We start from the raw sequence: 23920 nt of genomic DNA on the forward strand, positions 1-23920 counted from the left end.
GACTTAAAATGTCGGAGTCGTGGACACTCCTTGGAAACCATGCGCAGACCTGCAGTGTGTGTTTGTGGTAGTCGCACACCAGCTGCACATTCAGTAACTGGAATCCCTTGCAGTTTACATAGTTGACTGTGTGTTGCGACGGAGGTCTGAGAACCATGTGGGTAGAGTGCAGTCAATCACACCCTGCACCTGTGGGTAACCCAAGATCTGGGCAAATCCAGTTGCTCTTGCATCCTGGCTCTCCTGGTCACAAGCAAAATGCACAAATTTGTGCACCCCCACAAAGATGGCATCCGTGACCTCATGGATACTTTTGTGGGTGGAGGTTTGTGATATTCCAGAGGTTTGGAGCCCTGAAAAGAACACTGGTGTAGAAATTGAGTGCCACTGTCACTTTCACGGCCACTCCATGTCTATGTGGCGCCAAATCCTGCAGTAGCTGGCAGATGTGATCAATCAGTTCCCTAGATATGCGCAGTCTTTGGCAACACTGGTTCTCGGTCATCTGCAGGAATGAAAGGCGGCATCTATAGAACCTGGGGCTAGCCAGGCGCAGACAAGCAATGGCTTGCTGTGGCTCTTCAGCAGTGTGCACAGGAGCCCCACCCGTCCCTTCTTCCAGGGGGTGCTCCCTCTGTGAGCCAGACACCTCAGTCACTTTCTTCTTCGTCATCTTCCTTCTCTCTACGCCACGACGCAAACAGCTAGTTCACCAGGCTCCATGATCCTGATGCACTTCTCCTGCAGGATGAAAGACAGAGACGCATGAGTCAGCATGGGTGTGCTAAGAACCTCTCTTGGTTAAGCCTGAAGGCCCCTTAACACATCCTGGAGAATGCTGGCCACCACTTGAATGGCCAGAGATTAGTGCACTGTATGGCTGCTCGAAACCCCACTTTTCTCCACCCCACTCCACCTGACCAATTGGCAACAACTTTGCCCATTAGACTGCATGCTGTGCTCTCAGCTCAGGCGCAGGCATTCTCCTAACCCACACTGAAAGGCTGCAGTGTTAGCTTGAACCATCGGGGTGACTGGTCCAAACCGGGATGATGACATTGCAAGGGGCTGTAAGCACCTCCACCATGATTGCTCCATGGCCAGCTTTAGCAAGGAGGTTGTACAACGCGCTCAGTCATCCAACTATTTTGCAGTCCACTAAAATGCTCATTAATTTGCAGTTTGTGCCCGAGGGGTGAAAAGATCTGGAGCATTTGGTGGCACTTACATGCCTCTGGAGGCCCGACTCCAATCAAATCAATATGGCTGCATCTGAACTGTCTCAGCTGCAGAGGAATCGTCACTTTATACAAGGCGTCTGTAATGCGTGGCCGCTTCCCTCGCCCATCACCTACCCCCCAACTCGGCACAAGCTTGTGTACTGCCACAGGGCAGCCTTTATTCCCCCCTCCCTGCCCCCAATGGGCATGAACCTTGAAGTCCAACAGGTGTCCTTCACGAGCGCTCCACAACATTACTGTGCACTCACCTCAGAGTTCCCTTCAATGTGTAGCCCGCCAAGTGCACGCCTTTTATATGTGTTGTGAAACACGTCGGAGTGCAATCATGATGATGTAGACGGACCATCCAGTGGGCGGGGAACGAGTCTGGTGGGCTAGCCTTATAATAATACACTGATGTATTACAATGAGGTTCCCAACATCTGATGGCGGGAAATGCGGCCCGCCATGGCTGGGCTGAGCAGATGATCGCAAACTGGTTTCACGACATCATGAAACCGATTTTTGGTCTTCTCGCCATATTGTCCACTCACACTACCAAGCACATCCGCGCCAGCAGGCACGGACGATTCTGCCTTTAGTCTTGTCATGAAAAATCCAAGGTGGAGGGCATCTCGAGAACAAATAAAACTTTTTTTAAAATAAAAATAGAGAAGTGTATACTGAAGTTCCCAGCTTTGGGTGATCCCAATAACATGAAGTTAATTATTTTTAGTGATGCCTTTGCGATGGATTTCCAGTGCAGGAAGATTTGTGATACTTCTTGTGAGAGAGAATGGGAAAAGTTGCCCCTTGGCATGGGAGGCAAAGAAAATAAGAGTGGTGAAGAGCACACTAGCCACTGAAACTCGTGCTCTCATTTGTTCAAGATCTTGGAGGAAATGCTATATAAAAAAGAAACTGAAAGAGCATTACCAATGGAATGTTACATCAATAACCGATCTTTGTGAGATAATGTACATTCTACAAAAAGTGTAAATGAAAAAAGGCTCAGGCTAGATAAAAACAGAATTACCTGGAAAAACTCAGCAGGTCTGGCAGCATCAGCGGAGAAGAAAAGAGTTGACATTTCGAGTCCTCATGACCCTTCGGCAGAACTGATTGTTTCACTAAGAAGAATGTTTCCACAGAAAAATTGTTGAAGGTTCTAGAATAAGGATGTCTCGTTATGTAACACTGGGGAATCTGTAATTATTTATTTCCTATATTTATAACTATGTACCTTTGCCTAAATATAATTATTTTTATTTTTGTTTTTTTTCTTAAAAGGGAATTTGACAATATTAAAAACACAGGTCCCTTTAAGAGTAAACCAGGACAAGCTTCACAGTGAACTGAGAGCAGGTGATACTCATTGAAGCCTGTACTTAAGAGCTAGGTTTTTCCCTAACTGGGGAGTTTTTGCTTCTTGACAAAGGATTCAGAAGGGAAGAATTATACTGAACCATAGTCTAACAACAAAATAGTTGTGATTCTCTGAATATCTTCTGCTATCTGATTCAGTAAATAGATATCCACCTATTAGACATCACTCAGCTAGAAAGCTGAGGCAATTTTACCAGCCTACTGTTCGGGACCAGGACCAGGTCACTGTAGTTGCTTCAAACAGTGAAGCCTGCTGGACACCCAGCAGGGGTCTCAAATGGTAAAAATCACTTTGGTGCCAGGAGGAGCACCAGGCCCTTTAGCTATTCAATTAGATTATGGCAGCTCTGTACCAACTCCGTTTCCCCACCCAGTTCCCGACCCCTAAATACTCACACTTAGCAAAAATCGCGGTTTTGAAATTTTCAATTGTCTTCACCTCAACAGGTTTTTGGAGGAATTTTGGAGCAGGAGTGCTCCCCCAGGACACACAAGAATCTGGGTCTTGGACTCTTATTCCCCTTCCTACCCACAGAACCCTGCTGAACAGACGAGGTAATTAATACACTAGAAGAATTTAAAATTGATAAGGAGGAAGTATTAAGACAGGCTTTTTAAGTCATAAGTTGATGAAACACCAGGACCAGATGAGATGCATTCAAGGATACTGAGGGATGTGACAGTGGAAATTCCAGATGTACAGGCTATAATTTTCAAGCCCTTCTTAAGTGTCAGGGGTGGTGCATGAAAACTTGAGAATTCAATGTTATGCCTGTGTTCAAAAAAGGGTGTAAAGATAAGTCCAGCAAACACATTCCAGGCACTTTAACTTTGATGGATGGAAAATTCCCAGAAACAATAATTCAGGACAAATAGTCACATAGAGAAATGCGGGTTAATAAAGGAAAGCCAACACAGATTTAAAGGAAAATTGTATTTAACTTGGAGTTTTTTTGAAGTAATACAGAGACGGTTGATGAGGGCAATGCTGTAGATGTGGTGTACATGGCCTTCCAAAAGACATTCGATAAAGTGCTGTACAACAGACTTATGAGCAAAGTTACAGCTTATGAATAAAAGGAACAGTAACAAACATTGATACAACATTGGCTGAATGATAGGAAACAGAGAGCAGTGGTTAACGGATGTTTTGCAGACTTGAAGAAAGTTTGTAGTGGAGTTCCCCAGTGGTCAGTATGGGACCCTGAAATTCCCAATATATATCAAGGATCTAGACTTTGGTGTACAGGGCACAATTTCAAAATTTGCAGATGATACAAAACTTGGAAGCAATGTGAACTGAGGAGGAGGATAGTGTAGAACTTTAAAAGGACATAGACAAGTTGGTGGAACAGGAAGACAAGTGACAGATGAAGTCCAATGTGGGGAAATGTGAAGTGATTCATTTTAGTAGGAGGGACATGAAGAGACCATATAAAATAAAGGGTACAACTCTAAGTGGGGTGCAGGAGCAGAGGGACTTGATAAGATATGTGCATTGTCATTGGAGGTGGCAAGACAGGTTGAGAGAGCAGTTAATAAAGCATACAGCATCCTAGGTTTTATTAATAATGCTGGAAAGCATAAAAGCAAAGAGGTTATGTTGAGCTTGTGTAAGACACTACTTCGGCCTCAGCTGAAGTATTGCATCTGATTCTGGGTACTGTACTTTAGCAAAGATGTGAAGTCATTGGAGAGAGTGCAAAAAGGATTCATGAGAAAAGTTGGGCCTGTTTTCCTTGAAGAGAAGACTGAGAGAAAATTTGATAGAGGTATTCAAAATTAGGAAGAGTCTGGAGAGATTGAGAGATAGAACTGTTCCCGTTCATGAAAGGATTGAGAACCACAAGGTAAAAGTTTGAAGTCATTGGCAAAAGAAGCAAAAGCGGCATGAGGAAAAATATTTTGCACAGTGAGTAGTCAGAAATGCACTGCCTGAGAAAGCCTGGGAGGCAGGTTCAATCGAGATATTCAAAAGGGAATTAAAATATCATCTGAAAAGACAGCGTTACAGAGAGAAGGCAGGGGAATTGCACTAGGTAAATTGTTCATTCAGAGAGCTGGTGCAGACACAATGGGCTGAATGTGCTCCTTCTGCGCTGCAATAATTGTGATTCTATTGTCTTGGTCATGCATGCAAGGGAAAGGCTAACCTGCTCAATTCAGTGGAGATACTTCATAGCTTTGTCTGAACATAATGTTGACTGCCAACTCTTGACTTTAATTGCTTTTTCTTAATAAAAAGTATTTTTCAGGGTGTCCTCAGTCCAATGGATGTACACTGCAATTTAAAGGAGCCAAAATAACTGTTACCTTCTATCTTATGAGGATGGACAACTGAATTATCTACTGTAAATCAACAAAGTACTATTATTACAGCTCTCATATCCTCCACTTCCTGTTTATTAAGTGTGTTTGACAGTTACAGCCTAAACCAGTCTAGTCTGGTTCAATGAAGAGTGCAGGGGGGTATGCTAGGAGCAGCACCAGACACCTAAAAATGACATGCCAGCCTGGTGAAGCTACAACATTACATGCTGCAGCAACATTTGATAGACAGAGCTAAACAATCCCGCAACCAACAAATCAGATCAAAGCTCTGCAGTCCTGAATGGTAGTGGACAATTGAATTACTAATTTGAGGAAGAGGCTCCAGAACCGACCCCATCTTTAATGATGGTGGAGTCCAGTACATTAGCACAAAGACAAGGCTGATGCATTTACAACAATCTTCAGTCAGAAGTGTTAATTGAATGATCCATCTCGGCCTCCACACGAGGTCCCCAGCATCACAAATACCAGTCTTCAGCCAATTTGATTTACTCCATATGATATCAAGAAATGGCTGAAGGCACTGGGCAACAACATTTACGGAGTATTTTTAATGTAATGACATTATAAAATGAAGTATGACGTAAGGAGGTATTTGGTTTATGTTTTAAAGAGTTTCTTAAAGGAAGAAAGTGAGGCAGAGAGGTTTAAGGAATGAATTCCAGAGCTTGGGGCCTATGCAACTGAAGGCACGATGGTGGAGCAATTATAGTTGACAATGCACAAGATGCCAGGATTAGAAGAGTGCAGACATCTTGGAAGGTTGAGGGGCTGGACAAAATAGGGAAAGGCAAGGCCACAGAGGGATTTGAAAGCCAGAATTAGATTTTTAAACTCCAGATGCTGTCAACTAGAAGCCAATGTAGGTCACAAGGACAAGGTGACAGGGGAGGGGACTTGCTGCAAATTAAGAAACAGGCAGCAGACTTATGGATGACCTCAAGTTTATGGAGGATAGACCAAACAGGAGTGCGTTGGAATATTCAAGTCTAGTGGTAACAAAGGCATGGATGACGGTCAACAAATAAGCTGAGACAGGAGCAAAGTCAGGAAAAGTCATGAAGCTGGGAGTAGGTGGTCTTGTGATGGCACAAGTATGAGGTCAGAAGCTTATTTGGACTCAAATATGACATCAATGTTGTGACTTCATCTCAGACTGTTGCCAGGGAAAGGGATGGAGTTGGTAGCTGGGGATCAGAGTTTGGAACGAGGATCGAAAACAATGGCTTCAGTTTTCCAAGTATTTAATAACAGGACATTTCAGCTCATCCAGTACTGGATGTCAGAAAAGCAATTTGATCATTTAGCAACGTGGAGGAGTTGAGGGAAGTGGTGGTGAGAAAGAGCTGGTTGTCATCATCATACTTGTGAAAATGAATGCTGTGCCTTCAGATGATGTCACCAAGTGATAACATGCAGATGAGAAAGGGGGCCAAGGATAGATACTTGGAGGATGCCAGAGGTAATGGTGCAGGAACAAGAAGAGAGGCCACTGCAAGTGATTTTCTGGCTACAATTAGATAGCTAAAAATGGAACCACATGACAGCAGTCCCACACAGCTGGATAACAGTGGAGACGCATGACAGGAGGATGGTGCGGTCAACAATGTCAAAGGCTGCAGGCAGGTCAAAGAGGACAAGGTGGGAGACTTTACCTTTAAAAAAAGTAATTTGAAAATAATAGATACAGCAAAGGCTATGGGCCCTAGCAACATCCTTGCTGTAGTACTGAAGACATATGCTCCAGAAGTAGCCTCAACCCAAGCCAGGCTTACTCCAGTACAGCAACAACACTGACATTTACCTAACAATGTGTAAAATTGCCCAGATATGTCCTGTCCACAAAAAGCAAATTTGGATGTCAGAAAAGCAATTTGATAATTTAGCAACAGTGGGGGAGTTGAGGGAAGTGGTGGTGAGAAAGAGCTGGATGTCATCCAAATCCAATCCAACCAATTACCACCCCATCAGTCTACTCTCACTAATAGGCAAAGTCATAGAAGGGGTCATCAACAGTGCTATCAAGCAAAACTTACTCCACAATAGTATGCTCATCGACACTCAATTTGAGTTCCACCAGGGCCACTTGGCTCCAGACTTCATTTCAGCTTCGTTCCAAACATGGACAAATGGGCTGAATTCCAGAGGTGAAGTGAAAGTGACTATCCTTGACACCAAAGCAAACGTTGACCAAGTGTGAATTAAAGGGTGCTAGTAAAACTGAAGTCAATGGGAATCAGGCAGAAACTCTTTATTGTTGTCATATCCAGCACAAAGAAGATGGTTGTGGTTGGTGGATGCTAACCACGTCAGCCCCAGGACATCGCTGCAGGAGTTCCCCAGGATAATGTCCTAGGCCCAAATGTCTTCAGCTGCTTCATCAATGACCTTCTCCCAGTCATGAGATCAGAAATGGGGATGTTTGCTAATGATTGCACAATGTTCAGTACCATTCGCAACTCCGCAAATACTAAAGCAGCCCATACCCAATATGCAGCAAAACCTGGACAACATTCATGCTTAGGCTGATAATGGCAAATAACATTCATGCCACACAAGTGCCAGGCAATGACCATCTCCAACAAGAGATAATCTAACCATCACCCCTTGACATTCAATGACATTACCATCGCTGAATCCCTATTATCCACGTCCTGGGGTTTACCACTCACCAGAAACTGAACTGGACCAGCCATATAAATACTGTGGCTGCAGAAGATGTTCAGAGACTAGGAATTCTGAGACAAGTAACTCACCTCCTGACTCCCCAAAGCCTGTCCACCATCTACAAGGCACAAGTCAGGAGTGCAATGGAATACTCTGCACTTGCCTGGATGAGTGCAGCTCCAACACTTGTGATGAAATCAGTAGTTTCAAAGCTTTTATTTTTGAGACTGTCCCAAATTGAAAAGGGAAGTGGGGCAAGGGCCACAGGACAAGGGACACAGAGAGCCCTCAGAGCTCATAACATGATGAGATTTCAAGTGGTGCTGCACAGGCTGGCTGAAGGCAACAAGGGCTAAAACCAGAAGCTAAGAATAAGCAAAAATGTAATTGTGGCCTGCAGCTGTTTCAGTTACTTGAAGGTAAAATGGGTGCATATACGCCATAAACACTGAGTTGAGGAGGTTTTGCAGATGTGTAACAAAGACAATGCCCATGGAACTTGGGTTGGTTGTGCACTGCTGTCTTCTGGAATTAAGACTACATCCCAGAAGAGGAGTTGCTGAAATTCCTCATGAGGAAGACAAAAGTTTTGAAGGACTTTGTGACTGAGATTGATGACCTATGTGCCGAGTGGGCTGCTGAGCCAATTCATAAGGTCTGTCTTAACTTTATCTGCCATTTAATGCGTAATTCATAGTTTATAATCAACCGCAATTTGCCTGTTAAGTCATATTTAACTTGGTTGATTCCAGGTTTTAGAATATAGGTGTATAGAAGATAGTATTTCGTGTTTACTTTGTCGGACTCTTGTACAGTAAAAATTCTTCTGTTTTAAACTGTGGCTTCATTCTTTCAGTAAATAGTAAATGAGATTTCGGATTTCTTCATTTTTTTAAATAAAATGTTACTTGTCTTGACAGAGATCATAACGTACACAAGAAGCATGACACCATCCAGGACAAAGCAGCCTGTTTGATTGGCATCCCACCCACCAAATGAAGCATTCACTCCCTCCATCACCAACACACAGTGGCAGCAGTGTGCACCATATACAAGATGCACTGCAGCAACTCATCAAGATCCTTTGACAGCTCCTTCCAAGCCTTCAACCTCTATTATTGAGAAGGACAAGGGCAGCAGATGCAATGGGAACAACGCCACCTGCAAGTTCCCCTCTAAGCCGCACACCATCTGATTGGAAACATATCGCCATTCCTTCACTGTCGTTGGATCAAAATCCAGGAACTCCCTTCCAAACAGCAATTTTGTATATGTGCACCAGATATAATGCAGCGGTTTAAGAAGGTGCCTCACCACTACCTATTCAAGGGCAATAAATGGCGGCCTTGGCAGCGATGTCACATCTCAAGAAAGAATTTTTTTAAAAATCACTTGTGCCTCAGCCATTCTACAACTTGAACCCTCTTCCATGTCTTAGTAGTGTCCAGATTCTGTTATTCCAAAGTTTTCCTGGCTGGTGTCTCATCCTTCACCTGCAGTAAACTTCAGTTCATTCAAAACTCTATTGCTCATATCCTATCCCCAGCAGATCTCACTGACCTGCCACCCATATTTGTTGGCCTTCAATAGTTCCTGGTCCCCAGCTCTCCAAATCAAGTGCACCCGGGATAATGAGTTCATGGTTTCAACACTCTTTTATATCTAGAGAAGCAGTACCTAAATCTGATCTCTGGATCTCTTGGGAAACACAAGGCAGAATCCTATACTCTCTCTGGTGGTGGGTTTGGAGGCAGGAAGGCATTTACTTTGGCAGGGTGGCAGCATACCTGAACCCCACCGTCTTTGCATCTCCACCAGAATTAGGTTCTGAGTGGGAAGGCTCACGGTCAACCTTCCTACCCCGCTGCCAATTGAGGCCAACAGGTGACCAATTAATGATCATTGAGGGCCTCTGCCTGTCCCACTGGGATTAACCCAGCTGCTAGCAAGCCTGTCACCATGCGGCATGCATGACAGGTGAGCCTATGTGGGCCACTTCGGGTTGCGGGGGCGCGAGATAGGGGCCTGAATCAAAGTGCCTAATAGAGGGACAGGGCAACAGGTGGGGGAGGGGGCCTGCTGAGAGCTATCTCTATGGTCTTGCTACCCACCCCCCAACTTACTTACTTACTTGTAGCCTAGTTCCTCTGTGATCCTGGCACTCCAGGGAGTGTCCTTCTGATAGCAGCCACAGCCTCCTCAGTGGCACTGCAGAGCATAAAGGCTGCCGGCCTCTGGTTAACCGGCAGCTCTCACTAAGCGGGACTTCTGCCCCTGGGGTCTTGATTCCAGGGGAAAGCTTGCCAGTGGCCCTGCCACTGCCAGATTGGCAAGGAGCTCAGCGGGCCATCCCAAAAAGTGGTATTGCGGGTCTCTCACCGTCTCCGCAGCCAGCAGGCAAGATCCCCAATGCCACAACGAGTTTCCACCAATACAAACAACTTAGGCCATACTGATGTTCTTCTGTGCCTCACAGGCTTTCTAGCATAAATGTTGTGTATAATTTCAAGAAACAACTGAAAATTCCCTTTGGTATATTCTAATAATACAATATCCCTTCAAGTGAACGGATCTTTTCTAGATTCAAGACGAGAAGCATAAACATTAAAATGGAAAGTCACTCAGTGCAAGTTCTAAGTATTTTGCAGCTGGCTAAATCACTTTCCCCCAAGGATATCTACCTCTGAGCTAATGTTCTCTGCACCCAGTCACACGTGACAAATCAGCCAACACCACAAAATCCTCAGTGTTTTTTCTTCCTTGATGCTATTTATGGCATGTACTCAAATTGTCTTATCTTCAGTTAATGCCATTTATCTGAAAAATCTCAATTGAGAGGGAAAAAAATAATTTTATCTATCCTGCTACTATTAGAGTCAAGATACCTAAAAATATCTTGTATATAAACTTCAGCCAGCCGTTTCCTCCTCAAGGATGGATTCAAAATAACAAGGAATAAATTCTCCAGTGTAGCAGATAACCCAAAGCACCAGTCATCACCTCCTATAATCTTTAACATGGTCAAGTCCCCTCCATTCTAAATCAATATTGTTTGCAATGGTGTTTAGAAAGTTGTAATAATGTGGTCTAATGACTGCAACCAATAACAAACATATTTTTACCAATTAGCTCTGGTCAATTGTATTTGTTCCAGAATTCCTTGAATTTTTGTAAATGACAAAAAATAAAGGCTCACTTCATGGAAAATGAACAACACTTTAACATCAACACTTCCTTCATACTGCAGAGAAATGTAAAGGTTTCCATAAATGATGTCCTAATGTCACATCATTGACATGACCATGTCTTCAAGGGAAGATAACTGCATGTTTGTTTTCCCTGGTAACATGGCACCAGCACGCCCTGCTTCTGATTTTTGCAGAAGATGCAAAGAATTCAGAATCTTACTTTTCCATAAAATTAAATCTACCACATTGAAAACGTAAAAATTGTCACCCAGACCATTCATAACCAAAATCTGTCTGATATTGAATTGCCTGTATCTGATTTTTATTCAAGGTTACTGCACCCTCTGCTGGACCTTCAGGTTTACTGTATAGTATCAGGCCACTGGAAAGACTTATGTACAGATAAAAAAATGAATTATGAACTATTGATGCCCATTTCTGAATTTTACAAAGTTTTAATGAGGATTGGTTTTGAAATGCAAGTTTATTTTATAATACTCAGCTGATATCATGCTTTTTGCATGTGGTAAGACTTACAGAAGTTAAACATTTAACAGTGAAAGATTTATCTTGTAATTTCTAATTATGAAACCCACTACCAAATTTAAATGTTAACCAAATAGTGCACAAGTCTATAGTGGACAGGATTCAAAATACTGGGGCATGGCAGGGTATTGAATTCGTGAATTCACCCTCAAAAGCCACCAAAAAACCCAGGAAAGTCCAATCACAGGGTGACCAATGAGACAGAAGTCACCCCTGTAGATGGGAGAGAGAGAATTTGTGAGGAGCTGCACCTCCAATCAGATTCTATCTTTCTCATGCTCATTGCCCCATTCCTCTAATCACAGGGAGGAAACAGGAGAGGCAAACACAGGCTGAGGAAAAGAAGAAATGGTGGAGCCTCCACCTTAATGAATTCTACTGTCTTGCCCTCAAATTCTTTAAAAACACAGAGAAGTCTGCAGAAGCATTCTCAAGAGGATGACTGATTTTGGCCTTATGTGCTGCAAGAAGCAGGAGTACAGCCACATTTGGAAGCGTTGCTGCATCAAACAGGGAAAGGTGTTAAGTGGTTCAAGGACTGCCTGGTGAATCAATGGTAGTGCTGTTGGCTGCAATGCTGCCAGAGAATTTCACCTGAATGTTTTTGTATTTTTGTAAATTGATTGTAAAATTTTCTTTAATTCAGCCTCTGGCTGCGATGGGAGTTGATTTTAATAAATCATTAAGAATAGTAGCTTGCAGCAAGGTATAACGAATTGGATAAATATTCAAAGGGATAAAAGTTTGCAGTGTCATGGGGAAAGATTAGGCAGGAGTGGTGACCAATTTGATAGCTCTCCCCCAAAAAGCCGGCACAGGCACTATGGGCCCAATGGCCTGCTCTTGGCCCTAACATTCTCATGATTTTGGACAGCCAGCATACTTCATTCCATTTCTACATTTGTGTACGTAAATTTTACAATGGACATTGAAAGTATGGCTCGCGGGGGGGGCACAGTCAGTGAGTTAAGCACCTCTATAAAGTGGAATGGCTCTTTAACGTAACTAGGATGATTCTGTGCTAAGAGGTTTCAATCTATGCCTCATTAAAACATAGATGACCACATGAAAAAGTGCATAAGCTCGGGAAAAAAACAATCACTGAAATAAGAAGTATTTGTGAATTAAACCATTTGTTATCTGATGATTGGCTTGGTGCTGCAGAATTAATTTGTGTGAATCCCCTTGTTGTGCAGTTAGACTTTTGGAAGTCAGTATCCTGACTTGCTTGTCAGGACACACTTTAAACAGAAGTAGTGAGGGGAAAGAAACTTGAAATTGTCAAAACCATAGAATGCTGAAGAGTGCTAATTACTTGCAAATAATTTTTAAAAGGGGCTGCAGATGCGAAGCTTGTTTCCAATAAGTTATCACGTGTCAAGTGGTTAGAATTTTCATTTTGGAAATAGGGCAGGGGAGATTTATTTTTAATAAATTATCAAAAACATCTCATTTATACATTCCAAGTTAAAAAAATTACACACATATAGTCTTTGATATTTGTGCTACCTTATCTATCTAAAGGAGGAAACACCAAAAAAGGTTTAAAACAAATACAGAAGGTTAGGTTACTACATGACTGCATCACCTAATAAAGGAGTGAGTGAGATTGAAAAAGGAGCCCTTGGAAACCAAAATGTAGCTCCTGAAAAAAATCTCAAAACAGCTCTTGGGAAAAAAAAAATTTTGACCCTTAATGGAAATGGCTTCCTACTGAGAGCCCTCTTCCCTCCCTCCTCCTATCATTTTTTTCATTCGGTCATAGGATGTGGGTGTCCCTGGCTAGGTCAAAATTCATTTCCCATCCCTAATTGCCCTTGAAATGTGGTGGTGAGCTGACTTCTTGAACCGCTGCAGTCCGTTGCAGAGAGTTTTCCCCCTGATTCCCATTGACTCCAATTGTGCTGGGGTTCTTGATGCCACACTCAGTCAAAAGCCTTGATATCATGGGCAGTCACTCTCACCTCACCTTCCAGAAACTTGTCCTGTTGTATGTGCTCTGCATACACTCTCCAAGGGGAATGCCTACAAGTGCAGTTATGTCTGGGAGTATCTGGTTTAAGCAGAAACCTTAAATCAGCACATGTACTAGATCATTTCTTATGGACTTTTTCAACTTGAAAACCATGAAAAGCAACAAGCATTTGTAGGATCATAGTAACAGCCAAAAGAAAGAAACCAGTAACTAAGATGTCAGTAATTGACTATCCCTTTAAATAGCACTGGTGAGGGAGGTGTGGGGGGGGGGGGGGGTCCTTCCTGCTGTTAAAATTGCATAAATGAACATGCTTTCAAGAAAGGGTGTCAGATGAAGAGCTGAGCTCCAAAATGGCATCAATAGTGTTAATATTGCATGCTGACTGACATCATGATCTGCCTATTATGCACAGTTCCTGAAGACACTGGCAGCGTGAACACCAATACCATCACCAATATGACATCCGGTGCAACTTGCCAAAGTGCACAGATGTTGTATGTGCCATTTGGAGCTCTAAGGGTACACAGTGCCCAAAAACTGGGTATTAACAAGCCCAATTTCTTTCTAACTAGCATGCTGCAAACACCCTGTCTGCTAAACTTTGTATTTAATATATCTTGCATACTTATTAATTTGATATTACCTCATTTTTGCTGCTTTAATCAAATGATAACACTGCTTGCAATGCACTGTTTTTCTTTGGGTAGTTCAGAAGTACTGGGCAATGTAGAGTGAGCAGATAATTGACAACTGAAGTTCAACACAGATAAATGTGGGTGGTACATTTTGATAGGAAGAATAGGGGTGTCACATTACCTGGAAGGTAGAAATCTGGGTGAGGTAGGGAAACAAAGGGATCTCAGAGTACAAATACATCAGACATTAAAAGTTGTGCCACAAGTTAACAACGCCATTTTAAAAAAAGCAGATTGAACAAAAGGTTTTATTTCTAGAGGGGTAAAACAGAGAAGTGGGGAAGTTATACAAAACCGGAATTGAACTTTGGTTAGACCACATTTAGAGAACTTACTGCAGTTCTGGTTGTCATATTATCAAAAGGGTATAGAGGTCCTGGAGAATGGTGCAGAGAAGATTTGCAACAATGATACCAGAAAAGCATGGATATACATATCAGGAAATGATTGACAGGTGGGGGCATAGTGGCATTGTCACTGGACGAGTATTCCAGAGACTCAAGGTAATGTTGTGAGGTTCGAATTCCACCACGGCAGATGGTAAAATTTGAATTCAATAAAAATCTGGAATTAAAACTCTAATGATGACCATGAAACCATTGTCAATTGTTGTAAAAACTCATCTGATTTACTAATATCCTTTAGGGAAGGAAATCTGCCATCCTTACCTGGTCTGACCTACATGTGACTCCAGACCCATGCCAATGTGGTTGACTCTTAACTGCCCTCTAAAATAGCCTAGCAAGCTACTCAGTTGTATCAAATGGCTAAAAAGTCTAAAAGGAATGGAACTCGACAGACCACTTGCCATCGACATAGGCACTGGAAACAACAGCAGCAAACTCAGCCCAGTTGACCGTGCAAAGTCCTCCCTACTAACATCTGGGGGCTAGTGTCAAAATTGGGAGAGCTGTCCCACAGACTAGACAAGCAACAGCCTGACAGTCATACTCACGGAATCATACTGTACAATGTCCCAGGCACCACCATTACCACCCCTCGGTATGTCCTGTCCCACCAGGAGGGCAGACCCAACAGAGGTGGTGGCACAGAAATATACAGTCAGGAGGGAGTTGCCCTGGGTGTTTTTAACATTGACTCTGGATCCCATGAAGTCTCACGGCATCCCATGGGCAAGAAAACCACCTGCTGATTACCACGTACTTCCCCCGTCTCAGCTGATGAATCAGTACTCCTCCATGTTGACTACACTTGGAGGAAGCACTGAGGGTGGCAAGGGCGCAGAATGTATTCTGGGTGGGGGGCTTCAAAGTCCATTACCAAGAGTGGCTCAGTAGCACCACTACAGACCAAACTGGCCAAGCCTCAAAGGCCATAGCCTTTAGACTGGGTCTGCGGCAGGTGGGAACCAAGAGGGAGAAACATGCTTGACCTCATTTTCACTAACCTACCTACCGTAGATACATCTGTCCATGACAGTATCAGTAGGAGTAACGACTGCACAGTTCTTGTGAAGACGTAGTCCCATCTTCACATTGAGGATGCCCTCCATTGTGTTGTGTGGCACTACCACCATGCTAAATGGGATAGATTTTGAACAGATCTAGCAACTCAAAACTGGATAACTATGAGGCGCTGTGGGTCATCATCAGCAGCAGAATTGTACAGAACCATAATCTGTAACTTCCTGGTCGGGCATATTCCCAATTCTGCCAATACCACCATGCCAGGGTGTCAAAGTTGGTTTAATGAAGAGTGCAGGAGGGCATGCCAGGTGCCGCACAAGGCACACCTAAAAATGAGGTGTCAACCTAGTGAGGCCACAAACAGGGTGATTTGCATACCAAACAGCATAAGCAGCAAGTGACAGAGCTAAGTGCTTCCACAACCAACGGATCAGATCCAAACTCTGAAGTCCTGCCACATCCAGTCATGAATGGTGGTGAATGATTAAACAACTCACTGGAGGAGGATGCTCCACAAATACCCCCATTCTCAATGATGGGCACGCCCAGCACATCAGTGCAAAAGATAAGGCTGAAGCATTTGCAAGAAGCTTCAGCCAGAAGTGCCAAGTGGATGATCCATCTCGGCCTCCTATGGAGGTACCTTCAGTGCCCCTTGCCAAGCTGTTCCAGTACAGCTACAACATTGGCATCCATATGGCAATGTGGAAAATTGCCCAGGAATGTCCTGTACACAAAAAGCAGGACAAATCCAACCTGGCCAATTACCGCCCTGTCTACTCTCGATCATCAGTAAAGTGATGGAAGGGGTCATCAACAGTGCTATCAAGCAGCACTTGTTTAACCTGCTCACTGACACTCAGTTTGGGTTCTGCCAGGGCCACTCAGCTCCTGACCTCATTACAGCCTTAGTTCAAACATGGATAAAAGAGCTGAACTCCAGAGGTGAGGTGAGAGTGACTGCCCTTGACATTAAGGCAGCATTTGACTGAATGGGACATAAAGGAGCCCGAGAAAAACTGGGGTCAATGGGAATCAGGGAGAAGACACTCCGCTGGTTGGAGTCATACTCTAGCGCAAAGGAAAATGGTTGTTGTTGTTGTTGGGGGTCAATCATCTCAGTTCCAGGGCATCATGACAGGAGTTCCTCAGGGTAGTGTCCTAGGCCCAACCATCTTCAGCTGCTTCATGAATCTCCTTCCTTCCATCATAAGATCAGAAGTGGGGATATTCACTGATGATTGCACAATGTTCAGCACCATTCGCGACTCCTCTGATACTAAAGCAGTCCATGTCCAAATGCAGAAAAACCTGGACAATATCCAGCCTTGGACTGACAAGTAGCATTCATGCCTCACAAGTGCCAGGCAATGACTTTCTCCAACAAGACAGAATCTAATTATCACCCCTTGTCGTTCAAGGGCTTTACCATCACTGAATACCCCACTATCAACATCCTGGGGGTTACCATTGGCCAAAAACTGAGCTGGACCAGCCATATCAATACTGTGGCTACAAAAGCAGGTTAGAGGCTAGGAATCCTGCAGCGAGTGACTCACTTCCTGACTCCCCAAAGCCTGTCTGCCACCTACAAGGCGCAATTCAGGAGTGTGATGGAATACTCCCCACTTGCCTGGATGAGTGCATCTCCAACAACACCACAGAAGCTTGACACCATCCAGGACAAAACAGCCCACTTGATTGGCACGCCATCCACAAACATTCACCCCCTCCACCACCAACACACAGTGACAGCAGAGCGTACCATCTACAATATGCACTTCAGAAACTTTCCAAGCCTGCTTACAAAGCACCTTCCAAACCCACGACCACTAACATCTAGAAAGACAAGGGCAGCAATAGATGGGACTGCCACAAGCTGCGAGTTCCCCTTCAAGCCACACACCATCCTAACTTGGAAATATATTGCCATTCTTCCACAGTCGTTTGGTCAAAATCCTGGAACTCCCTCCCTAATAGCACTGTGGGTGTACCTAAACCACATGGACTGCCACGGTTCAAGAAGGCTGCTCACCACCACCTTCAAAGGACAATTAGAATGGGCAATAAATGCTTGCCTAGCCTGCGATGCCCACATCCCATGGACAAAAATAAAAGGCTAGGTCACTTAGGTATTTAAAATTAGGTAAGATTTTGATAGCTAGGTGCATGGATAATTTTTACACTTATACTCTTCCCAACAAGAGACCACCAATATAAGATTGTCACCAAGAAATCCAATAGGGAATTCAGAAGAAACTTATTTACTCAGAGTGGTGAGAATGTGGAACTTGTTATCACAGGGAATGGATGAACGAAATAGTATGAATTTATTTAAGGGAAGTTATACAAGTATACAAGGAAAAAGGGAATAGAAGGTTATGATGATAGATCTAGGTGAATAAAGATGGGAAGAGGCTTGAGTATAGCACGAACCTGGGTATGGGCTGATTGAGTCAAAAGGTCTGTTTTGGTGCCATACATCTTATAAAATCCTATGTAGCCAATATTTGCAGGAGAACTTCCACAGTCAAGTTTGAAAAATACTGCTTTGAAGGAGCAGCCAGGCATTTCGAGCTTGTAAGCTAATGGAAAATAACCAGTATATGTTTCCAATAAACACTGATGCAATATAGTGCTGGCATGGAAGTTCCACAGGTTTGCTTTAGCAACCACTGCAGTGCTTCAAAAGTGTGTGCTCTGCTTCTAAGCAACAGTTACAATTTGAATGTTTCAAATATTGCTTAGATAGCAGACTTGCATTATATCATCCTCTTGGTAATGCTTAACAACTGCCATCACTATGGCAACTGCTAAGGCTATTCTAAGACATTAACATGATAATCCTGTCCTACATCCCTCCTGCCAAAACAAAGTTAAAAGAACTTTTGTTCAAAAAACTAAAAGACAAATACTGTGTTGGAAGAACACAACCAATTCCTGTCCATTCATATCAGAGCATTAAAATAGAAACTTCACTTCAAAAGCAAATTTAGTTTTGCAAGAGACAAAGAATTTAAAGACACACTATTTAACAGATAGCATTTTGACTCCCACTGGGAAATTCTGTGACCTGTACCAACTACGTGGTCTTAGGCTAAATCTTCTCAGCAATTTCATTATCTCTATTACACACACTGCTACTAAAATGAGTGTTGGTCCTCTAGGGTCAATGTCAGGAAATTATAATGGGAAATAGGGAAATGGCGGATGCATTGAACAGATATTTTGTATCTGTCTACACTGTAGGAGACACAAATATCATTCCAGAAATAATTATAAATCAAGAGCTGAAAGGGAGGGAGGAATAAAAAACAATTACAATCACTATGAAACAATCAAACTGCTGTTGCATGTTCCCACTGACATGTGGGGAAGTAAACTAAGTGAAGAGCAACCCATGATTATGCAATTCAGCAATGCGTACCATCTACAAGATGCACTGCAGAAACTCACCAAGGCTCCTTAGGCAGCACCTTCCAAACCCACGACTGCTACCATCTAGAAGAACAAGGGCAGCAAATACATGGGAAGACCACCACTGGAAGCTCCCTTTCAAACCACTCACCATCCTGACTTGGAAATATATCACCAGTCCTTTACTGTCGCTCAGTCAAAATCCTGGAACTCCCTCCTTAACAACACTGTGGGTGTACCTACACCACAGAGACTGCAGCGGTTCAAGAATGCAGCTAACCAACATCTTCTCAAGGGCAATTAGGGATGGGCAACAAATGCTGGCCTAGCCAGCAATGCCCACATCCCATAAATGAATGAATAAAAAAAATGCAAGCATTTCAAAGCATGTTAAAAAGTTATGTATTTTGTTTCTGCCAGACACACATCTTCATAATATTTTACTTCATATTTGTCACAGATTTATGTTTTGATTCTTTAAAAATACTTATTAAACAGCCACAGAAGTACTACTCTATGGACAGAGAGGTGCTGGAAACACTAATTCCACACCTCCAGCGTAAACCAGTAAGATATTTGCTTAGCTGCAACAGAATTGTAAATTGCTAATTCTTTTAGTACTGACCTTGATTAATTCCTGGCTTGAACTTGTTTCTTTGTCAGATGTTTTCAAACTTTCTATAGTGTGAGATGTTGCATTGCACAAGGCCTCATAAGGACATTCTTCATCTGGCTGGCTTTCAAATTCAGTAATAAGCTTAGTCAATTCCCTTTGTTCCTCACCTTTAAGTTGGGGGATGGAATGGAAACAAGATGAGTTGTTTACCCATTCAGTTCATCCAGACAACCACAATCTGCTACCAAAGAAGTGAAAGCTGAACACTGAAAACCATAGTGCTACACACAGTAAACAACTATTCACTTTTCATCAATACTTGCATCAAAAGCATGAAGCTATATAAGTAATACTACTGATTTATTCATGAATGCAGACTAACTTGGTCTTACGTTCTCTGAATACCTCGTTAGTCATGACTAGGCTTATTGATAGTAATAATAGTTTATTGCAATTTTAATCATTTTGAGTCAATTTTCAACTGTAATAATATTTTATAGTTTTTCATTTAAATCACTAAAGTAAGGCAGTACAGCTTGAGAAACAGGAAAAATTATAAATTGAAGATCAAGGCGCAGCACTTAACTATTGTGTTAATTAACACAAACAATACACATCCCTCATGTTCTGGATTAAAAATAAGCACAGTAGCATGAATAGTATTTTGTTTTATATTTTTTATTTTATTCATCTTCTGAATGGAACAGACCGATTTTTCATATAATGAAAAGCTGATGGCTGTGCTGGTCTTTCAAACATTTCCAACACATTTGTCATTAAGTTATGGTTTAATGTTGAATTTAGCTTCACAATAGGGAGTTTTATCTTTTTGTGCCTCTGCTAAAATCAAAGTAAAACTCTTCCCAGATACAACTGCTTTCTTTCCATTAATTTCACCAGTTCATAGACACATCTATCAATTTTCAGAAATATTAAACACATATTTATAATATTCATTGCCACCGGGCACCACCCACCCAATTTTCCTGAACAGGTTTTTACATACAAGTCCCTCTGCATCAGTAGCCATCTGGTTCCTCACCAAGTGCTCAGATTTCATGTGTAAACATAAACAGTACATGTCACCAGGCCTTTTTGATTTTAGAGCGTTATATTACAACAAGAGAGGTCTTGCGGAGCAGTGGGTAGCACCCCAGCCTGTGTGTCAGAAATTTAAGTCCCACCCCAAGACTTGATGGCTCATAACACGGTCAAATAGGCTGGTTACCAACCTAAAAATCCTTGCAACACATGCTACTGGCAGGCACTAAGCGTGAGAGAAATTCCTGGTCAATCATGTGATGGAAAGAAAGTTGGAGCCTCTACCATCACTATCTAGCCTGCAACATGCACGTAAACTGAAATCTATTACTTTACCCTAGTCTCTAGTGCAGATATACTGAGGGAAATTGTACTTTGCCCTGCTGCTTCATCTAACTCAGCACAATACAGGCACTGACCTTGGTGAGATACAGGCTATTTATGGCTCATGTTATACTTTTCAGTACAATTATCTATAGTCACCATAAGAGCCAAAAGCATAAAATTTTTTTTTAAATAATTATACTAATATTGCTCTAATGATAAAAATCATTCTAGTTCCCTTTTACTTTTCTTCCTTTATAATTGCCTAAAGTAATGACAGTACATACATTTGCTTCATAGAGATGCTCTTGTCACCAAGAAAATAGAAAGAGGGATGTTAAGTAATCTTCAAGCATATCAAATATATCAATTTAACAAAGTGAAGCTGTTCATCAAACGTAATTTCATTAGAGGCATAAGTAGTACTTGATAAATTCAGAAATACTACACCCGCCTTGGCAATGACTTCCACACCAACAAAAGGGTCTGTGAGGAGATTGCCATCATCCCCAGCAAGAAACCGGTGGAGATGTGTCCTTACCCTTAGATTTTTGATTCACTGGCTCAGAAATGGAAGATGATCCTGCAATTGTATTTTCTGTAATCAAGATCTCCTTCCCTGCCATATGATCTGCAGAGAGAATGATGAAATACTGACTAGTTTCTCATCAAAGAACTGTCAAACAATCATAACACAACACAATTGTATAATATTCCACTTTATTAGATCAACCTCATTCTTCCTTGGGTTGTCTTTAAAAGTAGCTTTTAAAAATTAAAATTTCTTTAAAACTGTGTTGAGTTTATTATTCTAGTGGCAGGAATATTTCATAAAAACAGCATTCCATGAACAACTTGGGAGTTCTGAATCCTAAAAAACAGATCGAGTCATATTAGCACAATATTAAACCAAATACCTGAATATGTTTGCTCTCAGAGACACACAAATCTTCACAGTACTTCAGTTCCGACAAAAAAATATCCTCAAACATCGGTCACCATAATACCGGGAGTTACCAACGATGTTTTGGAGCAACCAAAAGATTTTACTGATGCTGCCGTTTGATATCAGCTTTCCCGTCACCAATTTTGCATGTAATGTGAAGACACTTCTTCACTTCCCTCACTATCCAAAACATTTGCCTACATTTTACTATGCAAAGTAGCAGCAATCACTGATGCTGGCTCACTAGAAGTACCTGAGTAACAATTCATATACTTTATTTAGCTGGCACCAAAAGAGGTGTTGCAGTAGGCTTGAGTACGTTTTTTTCTCTGTAATCTCATAGTCTGCTTGCCTACAGTTGCAGAATTGCGATGGAGGTTGTCAACATGATGTTTTTCAGAAACAGATAGCCTAACCTTAGCAACTATCACCAAATGATCCTGCAATCTCCAGGTTTCAAAACACTGCAAACATGGTGAAGAGTTGCTGTCAACTTCAATACTTACACTGGCAGCAAACATATGGTGTAAATGGGGTACAATATGCACCTTCACATATGATCTTTCTTTCACCTATAGGACAGCAACCTGTATAATGTATGACTTGATGAAAGGTGTGAACTAGAGCCATATTTCAAAATCCTGTTTCTAACATACACTGTTTTTTTATACATAATCGGGGCTGCTTGGCTAGAGCATTAGTATAGAGCAGCAGTTGTGAAGTGGGTTCCTGTTACTTCACAGCTGCAATAGTATCAAGCTGCATGCAGGATCTATTTGCACACAATGGCAGATATTAATGAATACTTTTATTTAAATAACTTATATTTATGTAGTGCCTTTGATGTAATAAACTGCCCCAAGGTTCTCCACAGAAGAATTACAGAACAAAATATGTCACCAAACCACTTAAGGAGATATTCGGGCAGATAACTAAAAGTATGGTCAGAGGTCCAAAGCAGCATCCTAAAGGAGAAAAGGGAGAAAGAAGACAGAGAGGTAGAGGGAGGAAATTCCAGAGCTTAGGGCCTAGGCAGTTAAATACATGGCCACCAATAGTGCAGCAATTAAAAATGAGAGCAAAACATACAAATGCTCATATAAGTACATTTTTTTTCTTGTAAATTCACTTGAAAATGTTTGTGTCAGAGCTGTAAAGTGCCTTTTTCACACATGGAAGAGGCACCATGGTGGTTTAACAAGTTGATATTCCTGCATACTAATGTGGGATGTTAAAATTCCTGGAAGGAAAATATTGAGCTCAGCTGTGCCACTAACACAGGGATAGGCTGAACTGGTTTAGAGCTTTTCCCTAAAGGGAGAAGATCGGAAGAAAAACAATTAAGGAGGGCAAGATCACCCTGACTCAATCTTCAGCACCATCGAGCACCAGAGGGTGGACAGTAGATGTCACCTGTTGCCACTCCACCCACCTCCAGTTATCCTTCCCCCACAAGGAAAACATGAGTTTCTTAAGGAGACAAAGTTAATAAGGTTTTTCTTAAATGAAAGATAATATGCTTAAAATCTTGCCAAAACAAAAGCTTTATACCTTGAATAAGAGTTGCTATCTCCTTGCTTTTCTGAGCTGGATGTTCCCGCACGATTTCTAATGCAGATCTCCCTTGGATATCTTTAATATTAACATCAATCTCTGTCAAAAAAAAGCATTATTGACATGCAATCATCTGGTCAGGAATTTTTCATATCTTAATTATGCACCAGTGCTAACTATCTAGACAACCATGCATTGAACAACCATTAGAAGTCACATTTACTATTGCTCAAAGAAAGAAGTCACTGCACCATTAGAGAGGGGAAGTAAATATATAGAAAACTCTATTGAGTAAGTCCCAAAGCTGTAAATTACAAAGCATCTTTTTTTGCCTGTCAAGTTGAACCTAGCAATTTGCTGATACAGTCCTATGCAAGATAGTTCTTTGCACACAAGTGACTTTGGAAATGGTTACAAGCCACAGGAAGTCGGCAATGGGCAACTTCAACCAACAGCTCTCTAACACTGCAGCTTAGCAACTGAGGGTTTTGTAATGTGTGAAAGTGGAGCACAATATTGTAGCTTCAGGCCATAACATTTTGAAATAACTAATAAATGTTATGGAATGTGCAACAGATTGCACT

At 42.1% G+C, this 23920-nt stretch overlaps 1 protein-coding gene across 9 annotated transcripts in view; it reads right to left on the reverse strand.

Annotated features, from left to right (window-relative positions):
- Nucleotides 1–23920, reverse strand: part of anks1ab (ankyrin repeat and sterile alpha motif domain containing 1Ab) — a 484507-nt gene that overhangs the window by 270438 nt on the left and 190149 nt on the right. For all 9 annotated transcript variants that reach the window (XM_041195093.1, XM_041195098.1, XM_041195102.1 and 6 more), the window contains 3 exons: nt 23334–23435; nt 21378–21467; nt 19481–19638 (listed from right to left, as the gene is read on the reverse strand). In XM_041195093.1, the coding sequence (XP_041051027.1) occupies nt 19481–19638; nt 21378–21467; nt 23334–23435 (350 nt within the window). The remainder of the gene's footprint in view (nt 1–19480; nt 19639–21377; nt 21468–23333; nt 23436–23920) is intronic.

The sequence above is a fragment of the Carcharodon carcharias genome, chromosome 9 (genome assembly GCF_017639515.1).
Source record: "Carcharodon carcharias isolate sCarCar2 chromosome 9, sCarCar2.pri, whole genome shotgun sequence".
In the NCBI taxonomy this organism is placed as follows: Eukaryota; Metazoa; Chordata; class Chondrichthyes; order Lamniformes; family Lamnidae; genus Carcharodon; species Carcharodon carcharias.